Genomic DNA, 13,438 nt, shown 5'->3' with positions numbered 1-13,438 from the left:
CAAGATGCACCCGTTCGCGTCATACGTTTTGCGCAGCTATTATCGTGGAACAGGATGGAACGAGGATAACCTATACGCGAATCTCACTCGTTCGTCAAATGGTGAGTCACGGAACGCCGCAACCTCACAGAGTTAACTCAGTTCGGTATGTCAGCTATCCTGGATTTTAGCGTACCCAGAGGACTGCATTTTTCTATCTCGAAGTCGCCAAATCCTCTGTTCAAGACCACATACTCCATGAATGCCCTTCCATCTCTGAACGGGTCGATAGGCTACATATTCACGTCGTGCGAACTGGACGTGAAAGGCTCCGGGGACGTACGGTTCAAGGACATGATAGATCGCTTCAGGGTGTATGACCAACCTCGCAGACCAGAGGGGAAAGAGGAAGAGTGGCTTGCGGGCGAGCGAGTCGACACTCGCGGTAAGTACGTTACCAACCATTTACTGCCCCTCGAAGCTCCCACTGACTTTGCCTGCAGACTACCTCCTGTACGGCCGAGTTTATATACCAACCGGTCGACTTGATGCCCTCTACTCCACGAGGTTATCTCCCACTTTGCAGGCCATGGTAGCGGCCATCTCTGACCCACGATCGAGCCTCTTCGCCGAGTCCCCTCGTGGTATCGCTGCACCTTCGAGCAATATTATGTTCAGCCTACAGCACGACACAGGAAAATGGTGCACGGAGTATACATGGAGCGCTGAGGACGGGATGTGGGGAGTCCGGTGTCTCCACAACTTTGGGAAGGTAGGAGGCCCGAGCGAACCTGTCGAAGACAGCGAAAAGTCTACAGCGGCTCCTACCAAGACACGCTCCGGGGTGAAGAGAATTGACGAGGAGGATGCCATGGAGGGCGGCCTGAAAGGTCGAATATCGGCAGGTGCTGAGTTTTATTTCAGCGCCAAAGAGAAAAGTGCAGGAGGTAGGCCAGGATTGGTTCATTGTGCCCCGTCATGTTTGATATCCGTTTATTTAGTTTCGACGGGGATTCGCTTCACGACACTCCCTGATGCGACGCCACCGTCATTCCAGCTGCCATCGTCTTCTCCAACCCAGCCGTCATTATTAGCCCACGGTGCCCCGTCACAACCACCAACCACTATCACCGCTCTCTTCAATCCGATGCTCGGCCATATGTCTGGTGCATACTCCGCCCGCGTTTCCCGTGATCTGTCCATGAGCTCGCGCTTCGACTTCAATGTCTACAGCTACGAGAGCGAATGGTCAATAGGAGCAGAGTGGTGGACGCGCCGCGGCAGGGGCATGTTCACGTCAAATCCCCCGGCCGCAGATACGTCAGAAAAAACCCCGAGCTCACCTCCCGCTCTCGAAGCTGTCGGCGATGTGACGGGCGTTGTGAAAGCACGGGCGTCCACAACGACAGTGAGTAGTGCAATGTCCCGCGATTCGTCACAGTGTCTCATTCTTGATATTCTCAGGATTTCTCACTAATGTGGGAAGGACGCCTACACAACATGCTGGTCAGTCTGGGAATTGTTTCGAACCTGACGAGCAGGTCAAAACCCATCAAAGCGATTGGACTCGAACTTTCGTACTTCAGTTCAGGTTAGATCAATTCGCATTTCATCTGTCAAGCGGTGTGTACTATATAGCAATGACGACCGTGCATGGTCCGGGAACATATAATTATTTGGGATCTTGCGGGACCCGAGCATGTTTGTTGGTACAATATAGACTCCGAGACTCGAGGTGATTATTTTGCAGCGTATGCGGACAGAGAGCAACCAATCGGGTGGGTATCAAGCGATAACAGACGAGAAGGCAGCGAGGATTAAGGAGATACACTACATAGGAGCAGATTTGTCGTAGATAGTTTTTTGAGCGAAAATAGGGACTGTCCGTCAGTCTTTGGAGATGGAAACAGTAGGGGGAGATCGTCGCTGCAGAGGTGAGCCGCCCAAGGTCTTCGCAAGCCTGGAAATGGCGTCTCCCGAAATAATGGGTCGCGTCGCGTGCATCGAACGCGTGTGTCCGTGCGACGCACCAGAACCTGCCGGTGGGGTCGAACGCGTTCGTGCATGAGCCCCGCCGTCTCCCCTCAATACACGGTCCGAATCAGACGTGGGGCCAGGAAAGCTGGTGACGGACGCGCTATGCGGCTGCTTGTGCGCCCTCCCAAGGGTGCGTGAACGAACGTGCCCGGACTGGTGGGGTGGCAAGTCCGGGATAGGGTGGCTTGAAAGATAGCTCGGAGCGGACATGGAGGCAGGGATGGGGGTATCCGCGGGCTTTGTGACGCTCTGCGCAGGAGAGTGAGCCTTGGTCTCCACCTCGTTAGAACCCGCGGGCTTATTTGGTGCATCCTTCGACGGAGCTGCATTATTCTGAGTGGCAGATTCTTGACCAGTCGGCTTCGAGGGCAACGAAGCATGCATTGATTCGGCCAACCCTTTGAGGCGCGGCTGTCGCTTATGAGGAACGGGATCCAGCACCGCGACAGGTTTGCGAGGTAATGAAGGGTGCAGAGAATGTTTTACATTGGGAGACGGCATCCCTGAAGCATGCGGCTCTGACGTCGAGTTCAGCGTCTCAGCTTTGGGCTTGTCACCAAGATCTTCGGCAGTATCCGTCTTGGGTCCACCCGTAGCCTGCTCCGTCTTCGATTCCCTGCGTGGGCGTCGTTCCCGCTCCTTCTTCTCAGGCTTAGCAATCGAAGGCGTCTCAGCCGAGATGCCATCGTGCTGGTCCTCAGGGCGGCCATCCAAGGAAATCGTTATGGGGGTACCAGGGTCAATGCTTGGAAGTGGCTTCAAAGCATCTTCCAGTATAGGCGAGATGATACTTCCTTTGCCAGACTGAACAGAAACATCCGTTTGACTGGTGCTGACTCCCCAGTCGGGAAGTTCAGGTAGACTATCATCGTCATCGCTGGCCCAATCAAAGTGGCTACCCGGCGTGTGCGGCCTATCCATGGCAATGGCGCGGACGCGCTCTACGAGAGCGTCGATGTTGTGCCTCGTGTCATGTGGAGGCTGCTCTGGCGGAGGTGCAAGATGAGGAGGGAGATCCTTGGATACAGATGCTATACGGTCTGGACGAAGCTGGCTAGCACTTGACTCGGACGAGAGAGATGACTTCGAAGGTGCGGCAGAGACCGCTTTGCTTGACGAACGTTTCCGCCGATTGGACGCGCGGGAAGTATTGCCGTTCACAGGAGGAGGGTTAAGCGGTGTCGGGGGCACAGAGTCAGCCCCATTGGCAGATGCTTTGCGGGAGACCTTGATCTCAGGTACCTTCTTAGCAGGCTTGGATCGGCCAGAAGGCTTGCTCGAGGGCGGCACTGCAGCACTAGCTACAGAGGGCGGCTCTGCCGGCGTCCTCGCAACTTCGGAAAGAGATTTGTCCTTGCTTTCATCCTTCGATGACTGGTGCCCGCCCTGGCTGGGTGCCGCACCTCCTCGGCTACTACCCCGTCCACCGCGTGCGCTCCGAGCCCCTCGTCCCCCTGATTTTCCCTTGTTCGTTCCGCGAGTTGCTGATCCAGACTCGCCACTCCTACTCCAACTCCCTCGTGTGGCTTCAGTCTGGCTTGTCCAAGACAAATTACCGCCGGAGGGTGCTGGGGGAGGGAGCGTGGACGCCATAGGCAGTAATATGGGCTATGATTTACGGGTATTTCCGATGTCTGACATTTGCGTAAGAGACGAATGCGACACCTCGAGCCATCTAAGGGCCGCTGCTAGCAAACTCACGACACAAGTAGATGGTGGCAGGCCTGTGATGAGTTTCGGTGATGGCCAGACGTGTGAAACAGGCTATGTTCGTCAGATGGGCGTGAGGTTGTGGAACAGTAGGTTATATATAACAGCAATGAGTTCAAGAGAGAAGAGGGATTGAGAGTACAGCGATACAGAGCAAGAGGAGGTAGAGGTTGATGTTTGGTTCTAGGAGGCCACTAGCGGACTGTCGGAGGTGTCTCAGTTGCGGCGCTTGTACCACGTGCTCCATAGGCTCGGTTCCTCCAGGCCACAACAGTCGACTCGACTCTCAAGCGACAAGCCACACAAAAATCCGGCTCTAGTCAAACGGCCCAGTTGCAGTCGCCATGTCGAAAGCCTCCCAACCCGAGCTCAAAAAGGTGAGTGTCTGCATCTTGATACTTTCGTGTATCGTGTGGCTCGCTCATAAAGGACCACCTTAGTTTATGGACAAGAGGCTGTTTGTCAACCTGCAAGGCGGTCGCAAAGTCAGCGGGACATTGCGAGGATACGACCTTTTCTTGAATCTTGTTCTGGATGATGCCACGGAGGAGACGGTCCCGGCGCAAAAACATCCAATTGGCACAGTGGTACGTATGCGTACCTCTACCTCCTGAAAATGGACGCTTATCGAATCCCCCATGGATAGGTCATCCGAGGTAACAGCGTAACATCCATGGAGACCTTGGAAGCCATTCGGTAGGAAATTCAGGACGTGTGTTGTACGCTTTGTATCAGTATTTTGCTGTCGCTGTGCACTTTGTTTCGGAACCGCAGACACGATCCGGGTAATGAATCTTTGTGATCCACATTTCAGCCCGCGCAACTTCGGAGCACGAACATCGCTGCGAGTCGTCTCTCTTGAAGAGTGAGAATGTTGTTACACTGTCAGACTCAGATATCGATAAATCATCAGTCTGACTTCGTGCGCAAGTGAGCCCCCAAGAGCACCTTGGCTCTGATACGCTCTATGTTGCTCTGGTGTGCGAGTGATGTTGAATTTCGTTTTGGGACCAGTTTAGCCGATGCCTCGCGTTGGGGAGGGGGAGGACCCCCGAATATAGGGGGGGAACCCTGATCCCAATTTCTCAAAAGTTGGTCGATTTGTACGGCAGAAATTCCCGATTTTCGGCCTGATATGTCCGGAAAAAATCAGGCTGCCGCCTGATTTAGGCCAAAATGTCCGGAATTTGTATCTTTTTGGACCAGGGTGTCGAAAATCGGCGATTTGTCCGGAAATGATGGATCAGGGTTCCCAGAAACACAATTTCGCCCCCAACTTCGATTCTGACATCGTAATGCGGACTGGACACTCATACTTGTGCTATGTAGCTTCGCAATATGAACTCTGTTCAAGCACCTTTGTCCCCTGGACCTGTGTGATTTTAGAGGTGGCCACTTTCTTTGTCTTCTTGCACGCAGCACCAAGCATTTTCACTGCCGTGATATGAGATAGGCAGCTTGGGGTGCTCAGAAAAAGTGGCATTGTCGAGTTTGAGAATGCGCTCGTCCGTAGTTATGTGATGTGAACTATATAGATGGCAAAAAAAATCAATCTGACGAAATGTGAGCAAACGAGAGGCACTTAGAATACCAGCCGCTGATGAGCCCACATTTTGATACTATAAGTAGACATGTACAGGGTGCAGAAATACTAACATTCAATATATTATCCTCGAGCACGACATGACGCGACGTCGTGGGATCGTCCGCATGCATGTCACATGACGGCGGACGTGCAAACCTGGCCAAGCATAAGCGCGGAGCAGGCTTGTCCGTCTTCGGATCAGGCTTCCGGCATTGGCCGGAGTATGTCCGGAAATCGTACCAGGGATGAGGGTTACGACAGACTGGTTTTGTCCGGGAAAAGATCAGGGATCAGGGTCCAAAATCGCCCAGATTTGTCCGGAATGGGATCATGGTTCCTCCCCAATATTCGGGGGTCCTGGAGGGGGGGGGGAATATAATCTTGTCTTTCATAGGAGGAATACTCTATGCATAGAAGTTGAATGGTTACCACTCATTCTAAACCCTTTCGCCCGCACCTACGGCCCAGCAGGACATTTTGTATTGTATACCGACAACCTGCAGGCCAGCCCAGTAAGGATTTTTGCATCTAGACGCTTATGATAAGATAAAGTCCGGGTAAATTTTTGGACTTCGATCACTGCGATCCAAGATTCAGATGCGCCTGGCGCCTCCTTTGAATATTACTTTCCATCCTTATACCAAGAATCAAACGCTCCCATCATGGTAAAGCTGTCTCTGCTCACGGGCCTCTACTACTCTCATACACATATCAGATCCGTCGCCAAGTCCGAGAGCGCCGTCAGTACATCTACACGAAGTCGCTCGAGGCGCAAGAACGCCAGACATATGAGCGCAAGCAGAAGCTCAAGGATGCGCTCGCAAGCGGAAAGGCATTGCCCACTGAACTCAGGAAAGACGCAGAGAAGCTTGGTCGTGACCTTGCGCTTGATGAAGCGCAGGCCGGTACGTCGGATCCTATCTTCCAACATTCCATGATTATTCTGATAGCCCTGGTGCAGATCCCACAACGCACATTGATAATGAGTACTCTATGGCCGGTATCCAAGACCCGAAAATTATTGTCACTACCTCGCGCGACCCGAGCTCCAAGTTGCAGCAATTTGCCAAGGTAAGGGCCGCATGTTCATCTATTCACAACAACGTTTAACATGTGTTTAAAGGAGATGCGCCTTGTCTTCCCCAACGCGCATCGGATAAATCGAGGCAATTATGTTGTAAAGGAGCTAGCGGAAGCATGCAGAGCGAACGATGTAACGGACCTGGTGATTCTGCATGAGCACCGAGGGACACCAGGTGAGTGACATCAAAGTCCCATTCCATGCGTATTCCCTGAATGTCTATTATGGCAGACGCCATGATTGTTTCACATTTCCCCCATGGCCCTACTGTCTTCTTCACCCTCCACAACGTAGCCCTCCGACATGACATCAGCACGTACAAGGAGTCGACCGTCTCTGAGCAATACCCTCATCTCATCTTCGAAAACTTCAGTTCGGGACTGGGAGCGCGGATAAGAGACGTGCTGAAGCATCTCTTCCCTGTTCCGAAGGAGGACAGCAAGCGGGTCATGACATTTTCGAACGAAGATGACTTCGTTTCCTTCCGGTGAGGCATCTCAATGCTACTACATCGGTACCCTCTCATTATTATTTCCTCGCAGACACCATGTCTTTATGAAGATCCCACCACGACAAATCCAGCTGGCCGAGGTCGGACCGCGATTCGAGATGAAACGTGAGTGGCCATGACATTGAAGCGCCATGCGCGGCTCAAGTACTATCCCTTCTTAGCATACGAGATTCGACAAGGAACCATCGAGCAGACTGAGGCAGAGCGTGAATGGGTACTGTCACACTACTCAAGAACAGCCAAGAAGCGGTCGCATTTGACTGGACCCAGTCCGCGTCCCGGTCGGGACGCTGGGTCAGAATCAGAATCAAATCCCAAGAAGAAGGTCAGGCGGTAGCTTGGACGATTTCCATTAAAACCACTTCTCTAGTACGGAGTAGGGGTAAATCACCCGCCTTGGACGACAATCTCATGTCAATGTTGGAAAATGAGCTTACTTCCCATAAGCACGGGTTTGCGGAGGGCAGACGTAGCCACCGCCATGCCAGGGTGGACGTTGGAGAGCAGGCCTTGCTGTTAGGGCTCGGAACCTTTGAGGGCATTGCATGTATTACCGTATGCTATCGTTCGTTGCTCCAGTGTTCAACGTTCAACGCCCGCATAGGATCAATTTATTGCTTTCCTCCCAGTTGAAATTCATCAGAATGTCCGTTAGTCCACGAGCAGGCTCTGATCGAGCTCCGAGAAGCCTTCAAAGAACGAGACAAACAGGTCGATCGCACTCTGCACGTCGTGCGCGCCTGCGGTCTCCCGTATGGAGTGCATAGAGAGCATCGGGCAACCGACGTCAACCGTCCGAACGCCCAGCTTAGACAGTCCGGGGCCGACCGTCGATCCACACGCCCTAGGGATAGGAAAATACGTCAGACTACCCGAATGTCGACCACCACAAGGAGGAGTGTACACACATATCGTTGCGGACCTCGTAGTTCTGCACCTTCCCGCCCTTGCGCTCGATGAGCTTCTTGACGAGGAATGTGCCGATCGCGTCGGTCGCGTAGCGCTGCTTCGCGTTCGTCTTGATGACGACGCCACCGTTGATGCACGGCGAGTGGTTGTCCTCGTAACGCCCGGCGTAGTTCGGGTGGAATGCGTGCGTCATGTCCGCACTGATGAGGAACGAGCGTGCAATGCTCTGCGCGAATGCACCGGGCGTGGGCGAGAGCCGGTTGAGCAGTGAGGCGATGAGCGAGGACTCGGCGCCGGTCGTCGAGACGGATCCTACTTCCTCGTGGTTGAAGAGCGCGATGCAGTTCACGTTTCCCTCGGCCGTAGAGAAGGAAGGAGAGGAGGCAAATGTCGCCATAGCGTCCAAGGCTGCAAACCTATGGGAAGTGTCAGGTAGTGGAATGGCTGCCGGCTGATATGCGCACTCACGATGAGAACTGGTTGTCCATGCGAGGGCTAAAAACGAACTCGTTCTTCAGACCGCCCAGGACAGACGGCTGGGTGTCGTAGAGATGCCTAAACCACGGTTCAATCACAATATAACGGTATGAATGCCAGTGACGCACAGCTCGAAGTCGTGGATGTCTTCTGGTGCGACAGACAGCTCTTCCGACAAGACGGCGAGAAGCGCGGCATGGTGATTCGCTTGCACGCTCGACGCAGCTGTAACTGGAGTTTCCGCGGGCGGATTGAGTTGCGACTCGACCATGCCTACAATCGGAATCATCTCCGTCTCCTGATTAAAGCTGAAGTTATCGTTGGCAGTGCGGTCCACTACTCGCTGGTGCGCGTGAGTCGACTAGGTAGCAGGTAAATCTGGCACTTACGGTGAATGGCCAGGGTAGGGATCCGGAGGAGTGGCCTATCAATGCGGATGAGCTTAGAGTTGAACGCGCCGCTCTTATCCTTCAGGATAATCCTGCCGGCAAGGGACAAGTCGCGGTCGAACCAGGAGTGCCAGATGCCTCCGCCGTATGTCTCGACACCCACTTGAAGGTATCCCATCTTGGATTTCTTGGAGATAGGGCGCACCTAGCAGATGCACATCAGGACTCTATTCATCGCCCTTTCATTTTGCAAGGAAGCTGGATTTTTCAAGGCTATTTCATCTCCTAACTCGCGAAGACTCTGCATGTTCGAGAGCGATGGCCGACAGCCCACTGAGATTCACCAGAGCAAGATTTCGTTGCAAACTTGTAGTCATATGCATAGCTTCCGCATACCCTCTGGAAACATTTAACAAGCAATGGTAGGTGCAAAGCGCGGCGCCTCTCAGCCAGATCCGATAGATGATGCAAGTACCGAGAAATCATTGTTGAGACTCGTGCGCATCTTAAAGTCCACGCTATGTACTTCAAAGAGAGAGTGGATTCCGCGCACACGTTATGCGCCTGGGCAGAAAACTCTTCTCATGCCGTAAAGGCAGACAGCACGTTGAATGCAAGACGCACCCGTAGATTCGGACTGTCAATGTGGGTAGCAACAATTGACACGCCAGCGCCCGGCTTCCAATTGGAAGGTATGGTGAATGCGACAATGCAGCTCTGGTTGCTGTAACGTGTCATGAGTCGAACCGATACAGACTGAAGACATTAGTGCTAGGGCATACCGGGTCCAGTAGTACTTGTCCCCGCCCTTCAGGTTCCTTTCCCAGTCGTTCTTCTCTTGTATCTGAACAGTACCTGGTTATCAATATATACGGATGATTGGTGTGTTTGCCGCACCTTGCGGAAACCGGCCTTCTCGAGGCGGATTGCAGCGGCCTGCACTGCGTGGAAGGGCGTAGGCGAGGCGTTGACGAAGCTGAGAAGCCTGTTGGCAGCCTCTGGGCCCGACTGTAGCATCATTTCAGAGCACGGAGCAGAAAATAGGCGTAGGTATTGGCGAGAGAACGAGAGGGGACGGAAGGAGGAGGGAGGAGTGGCCAGTCGGAGCATCGACCTCGATCGCGGGTGGGGAACGCGATCTGCGATACAGCATGCGTGGGAATCTCGAAAATTACCTCGATCATTCTTCTGGCTGGCTAGCGCCCGCCTAGACTCTACAGTGAACGCCGACATGGTCCAAACCTACCTCAGGCACGGGCCTACAGAGGTACGCATTTGCTGTTCTCTATTGCCCGCCATTATGTGAACGCGCATGTGCCTTAGGCATTCGGGCTCGTCTGCAGCTCGTCGTCCAACTCACAATATGACGGCAAACTCGCCTATGTCCCTGCACTCGAGGATGTTCTGGTCTGGGATGTCAAGAAAGGTCAAATGGTGAGCATCCCCAATATACCTACATGCATTCATGCTAAAGACACGCAAGCTGGCTATGTGGCACGAGACTGGACATCGTGCAGAGGTGACCTGCATCCTGCGTTCCCCGCAGAAGGATATTTTTGCTGTGGGCTACGCTGACGGTTCTATCCGTCTGTGGAGTGCCTCTGAGGGGTCTGTTATTGCCACATTCAATGGACACAAGAAGGCGGTAACTGCCCTGGCGTTTGACGAAGCAGGAGCGAGGCTGGCGTCTGGTTCGCAAGACACGGACTTGATTCTATGGGACGTCGTCGGCGAAGCAGGTCTGTTCCGGTGAGCAATTCGGTTCTGCGCGTCTCATGTTGTTACTTAGCGGACATACAGGTTGCGCGGACACCGCGACCAAATCACCGCCGTACATTTCATCACACCCTATGCATCTGGAGTCCCGTCCACGTCTAGCGGAGCAGCTCCCAGCTATTTGCTCACCTCAGCCAAGGACACATTCCTCAAGCTCTGGGATCTTTCCACGCAACATTGCATCCAGACCATTGTCGCTCACCGCTCCGAGATCTGGACGTTCGACGTAGACAGCAAGCACGAACTTGTCTTTACCGGTAGTGGTGAGGGCGAGCTCAAGGCCTGGCGGATCGATCATGAGGCACTCGCCCAGGGCCTGCGAGAAACGGAGTCCGGCGAGGTATGCAGTAGACCGTTTTTGTGATGCACGCGGAACTCACCAACGCGCTCACAGGTTGCGAAGCTTATACATCCCGTCGCTGCTCTACCGCTTGCCTCTAATCATCGTGTATCTCAAATCACATTCCATCCAACGCGTCCATACCTCGCCGTGCAATCACACGACCGAACCGTCGAGCTGTTCCGGATTCGCACTGAGGACGAGGTGCGCAAAAAGCAAGCGCGTCGGCGCAAACGGATGAAGGAGAAGAAGGAGCAAGGGAGGGCCAAGGCCAAAGACGGCAAAAAAGACCAGGAGCACGAGCCTGAGGCCGACGACAACGCCATGGACGTCGACGAACCGGCGGCCCAGCTCGTTGACCTGTTCACGCCGTACCTTGTCGTGCGCGGGAGCGGTAAGATCCGGTCATTCGACTTTGGCGACGAGGAGGCCAGCGGCAAGGGCGCGACGCAGGTGTTCTTGGCGCTGTCCTCGAACGCGCTCGAGGTGTACAACGTGCCCCCTCCTGCGAAGACAAAGGATGTACTCCCGGAGACCACGCGAATATTCTCTGTGGACCTTCCTGGTCACAGGACGGATGTTCGTACGCTGTGTCTAAGTTCGGACGACACGCTTCTAGCGTCGGGGTCGAGTGGTAAATTGCTACTTCGAGCTCCGTCGCAGTACTTTGCTCATCCACAAAACGACTTCAGGCTCTCTCAAAATCTGGAATATGAAGACTACGGCTTGCATACGAACGCTGGAATGTGGACACGCGATCTGCAGCACCTTCTTGCCAGGCGACCGTCAGGTTCGGCGTGTCAGCATGTCGTGATTGAAATTTACTGACACGGTGGTTCTCTAGATAGCAGTCGGCACAAAATCGGGGGAGATACTTATATACGATGTCGCGTCATCATCGCTCCTCGATACGATCAAAGCGCACACATCGACGGTTTGGAGCATTCACGTCCGTGCGGACGGGCAGGCGCTCGTCAGCGGTAGCGCAGACAAGGACGTTAAATTCTGGGAGTTCGAACAGAAGCTCGTGGACAAAGAAAACGTGAGTCGACGCATCCACTTTGCTTGATTAGCAGGAGAGTTTACGTACTGTCGTGCTTGCCTCAAAGCCGCGCAGTGGGCGGCTGCTCTCGCTGGTCCATGTGCGTACGCTAAAAATGACCGACGACGTGCTCTCGGTTCGGTATAGTCCCAATGGGAAGTTCTTGGCCGTCGCACTCCTCGACTCAACGGTCAAGGTGTTCTACCAAGACTCCCTGAAGTTCTTCCTCTCTTTGTACGGTCACAAGGTGCGTCAAAGTCATCTACTTCTGCGTGCCGACGATACCCACATCAGTGCAGCTTCCGGTGCTCTCGATGGACATCTCGGCCGACTCCAAGCTCATCGTGACCTGCTCTGCGGACAAGAACGTAAAGATATGGGGCCTCGACTTCGGCGACTGCCACCGCTCGATCTTCGCGCATGACGAGAGTGTGATGCAGGTTGCCTTTGAGAATTACGACGTGCGGGACCTTGACGCCAAGCCTTCGCATTACTTCTGGACAGTGGGCAAAGATAAGATGGTCAAGTACTGGGACGGCGACAAGGTAAATATACATGCAAGCGGGGAACGTTAGCTTACACACTTCTTGCAGTTCGAGAACATTCAAAAACTCGAAGGTCACCACGGCGAAGTCTGGGCGCTGGCCGTGAGCAACACGGGCAAGTTTGTAGTCACCGGCTCTCACGACAAATCGATTCGTGTCTGGGAGAAGCTCGATGAGCCTGTGAGTGGATTAGTCCTCATCAGCCATGAGCACCCATGCTGACGGCACAATCACCCTAAGCTATTTCTCGAGGAAGAGCGCGAGCGCGAACTTGAGAACATCTACGAATCCGGCATTGCTGAGTCACTCAACCGCACTGACGCGCCTATGGGTAGCGGGGCAGACGACGCGGACCCGGACGCGGCGCCCGGATTGGAGGTCGCCTCCGTCTCGAAGCAGACCACTGAGACGCTCATGGCGGGCGAGAAGATTATGGAGGCGCTCGAGCTCGCCGACGCGGAGATCGCTGCCTTCCGCGAGTACGAGGAGGCCAAGGCGCAGGGTGGGTTGTCCGAACAGGTCGCCCCGCCCCCGCGCAATCCTGTGCTTGCGGCGTATGACGTCGAGCCGGAGGAGTATGTACTGCGCGTAGTCGAGCGCATCCCGGGGACCGCGTTATATGACGCGCTACTGGTGTTGCCGTTCGGAAAGGTGGTCAGCCTGATGCAGTATCTCAATTTATGGGCGCAGAAAGTGGGTTGCTCGTCCTGATACGTCTAGACACCGGGACTGACTTTGCTTCAGGACTGGAACATCATTCTCACATCTCGCATCATTTTCTTCCTCCTAAAAACCCATTATCACCAGATTGTCGCAAACCGCATCATGCGCACCGCCCTGATCCCGTTGCGCAAACACCTGCGAGAATCGCTGCGCAAGCAGAAGGATACGATTAGCTACAATCTTGCTGCACTGAAGTACATCAAGCGGCAAAATGACGCTCAGCGGATCGCGGAGTTTTACGAAGAGGAAGGCATGGACGAAGAAAAGATCAGGGAGCGCATAGCGGAGGGGAAAAAACGAAAGCGCATCACCATCAAAGCCTAATATATGGGCA

At 54.0% G+C, this 13,438-nt stretch overlaps 6 protein-coding genes across 6 annotated transcripts; 4 read left to right on the top strand and 2 right to left on the bottom strand.

Annotated features, from left to right (window-relative positions):
- Positions 1-4: 4 nt before the first annotated feature.
- POSPLADRAFT_1148641 (hypothetical protein) lies at positions 5-1,575 on the top strand (the record flags this gene model as incomplete). The annotated part of the gene is made up of 5 exons (XM_024486204.1): positions 5-101; positions 155-424; positions 483-926; positions 981-1,387; positions 1,444-1,575. The coding sequence occupies 5 exons, from the start codon at positions 5-7 to the stop codon at positions 1,573-1,575; spliced, it is 1,350 nt and encodes a 449-aa protein (XP_024337169.1).
- Positions 1,576-1,633: 58 nt separating this feature from the next.
- Positions 1,634-3,609, bottom strand: POSPLADRAFT_1182896 (hypothetical protein; the record flags this gene model as incomplete). Its single annotated transcript, XM_024488956.1, has 1 exon — positions 1,634-3,609. The coding sequence occupies one exon, from the start codon at positions 3,607-3,609 to the stop codon at positions 1,867-1,869; it is 1,743 nt and encodes a 580-aa protein (XP_024337168.1). The 3' UTR covers positions 1,634-1,866.
- A 461-nt stretch (positions 3,610-4,070) lies between these two features.
- POSPLADRAFT_1148448 (hypothetical protein) lies at positions 4,071-4,426 on the top strand (the record flags this gene model as incomplete). Its single annotated transcript, XM_024486177.1, has 3 exons — positions 4,071-4,103; positions 4,167-4,313; positions 4,373-4,426. 3 exons carry the CDS (start codon positions 4,071-4,073, stop codon positions 4,424-4,426), a joined length of 234 nt encoding a protein of 77 aa, XP_024337167.1.
- A 1,547-nt stretch (positions 4,427-5,973) lies between these two features.
- Positions 5,974-7,240, top strand: POSPLADRAFT_1047829 (hypothetical protein; the record flags this gene model as incomplete). Its single annotated transcript, XM_024479371.1, has 7 exons — positions 5,974-5,976; positions 6,027-6,216; positions 6,273-6,382; positions 6,435-6,567; positions 6,624-6,879; positions 6,935-7,008; positions 7,065-7,240. 7 exons carry the CDS (start codon positions 5,974-5,976, stop codon positions 7,238-7,240), a joined length of 942 nt encoding a protein of 313 aa, XP_024337166.1.
- Positions 7,241-7,437: 197 nt separating this feature from the next.
- POSPLADRAFT_1070681 (hypothetical protein) lies at positions 7,438-9,749 on the bottom strand. The gene is made up of 8 exons (XM_024482408.1): positions 9,576-9,749; positions 9,461-9,522; positions 9,303-9,402; positions 8,679-8,883; positions 8,418-8,625; positions 8,281-8,367; positions 7,812-8,228; positions 7,438-7,747 (listed from the first exon to the last, which is right to left on the bottom strand). Exons 1-8 carry the CDS (start codon positions 9,696-9,698, stop codon positions 7,555-7,557), a joined length of 1,395 nt encoding a protein of 464 aa, XP_024337165.1. The 5' UTR covers positions 9,699-9,749; the 3' UTR covers positions 7,438-7,554.
- Positions 9,750-9,909: 160 nt separating this feature from the next.
- Positions 9,910-13,428, top strand: POSPLADRAFT_1147467 (hypothetical protein; the record flags this gene model as incomplete). The annotated part of the gene is made up of 12 exons (XM_024486068.1): positions 9,910-9,945; positions 10,002-10,112; positions 10,162-10,427; positions 10,479-10,794; positions 10,849-11,428; positions 11,487-11,584; positions 11,639-11,821; positions 11,904-12,083; positions 12,136-12,381; positions 12,430-12,561; positions 12,622-13,074; positions 13,126-13,428. 12 exons carry the CDS (start codon positions 9,910-9,912, stop codon positions 13,426-13,428), a joined length of 2,904 nt encoding a protein of 967 aa, XP_024337164.1.
- Positions 13,429-13,438: the final 10 nt, after the last annotated feature.

This window comes from Postia placenta, assembly GCF_002117355.1.
Source record: "Postia placenta MAD-698-R-SB12 unplaced genomic scaffold POSPLAscaffold_10, whole genome shotgun sequence".
NCBI classification, from domain to species: Eukaryota; Fungi; Basidiomycota; class Agaricomycetes; order Polyporales; family Adustoporiaceae; genus Rhodonia; species Rhodonia placenta.
This window is presented reverse-complemented; position numbering and strand designations above follow the sequence as displayed.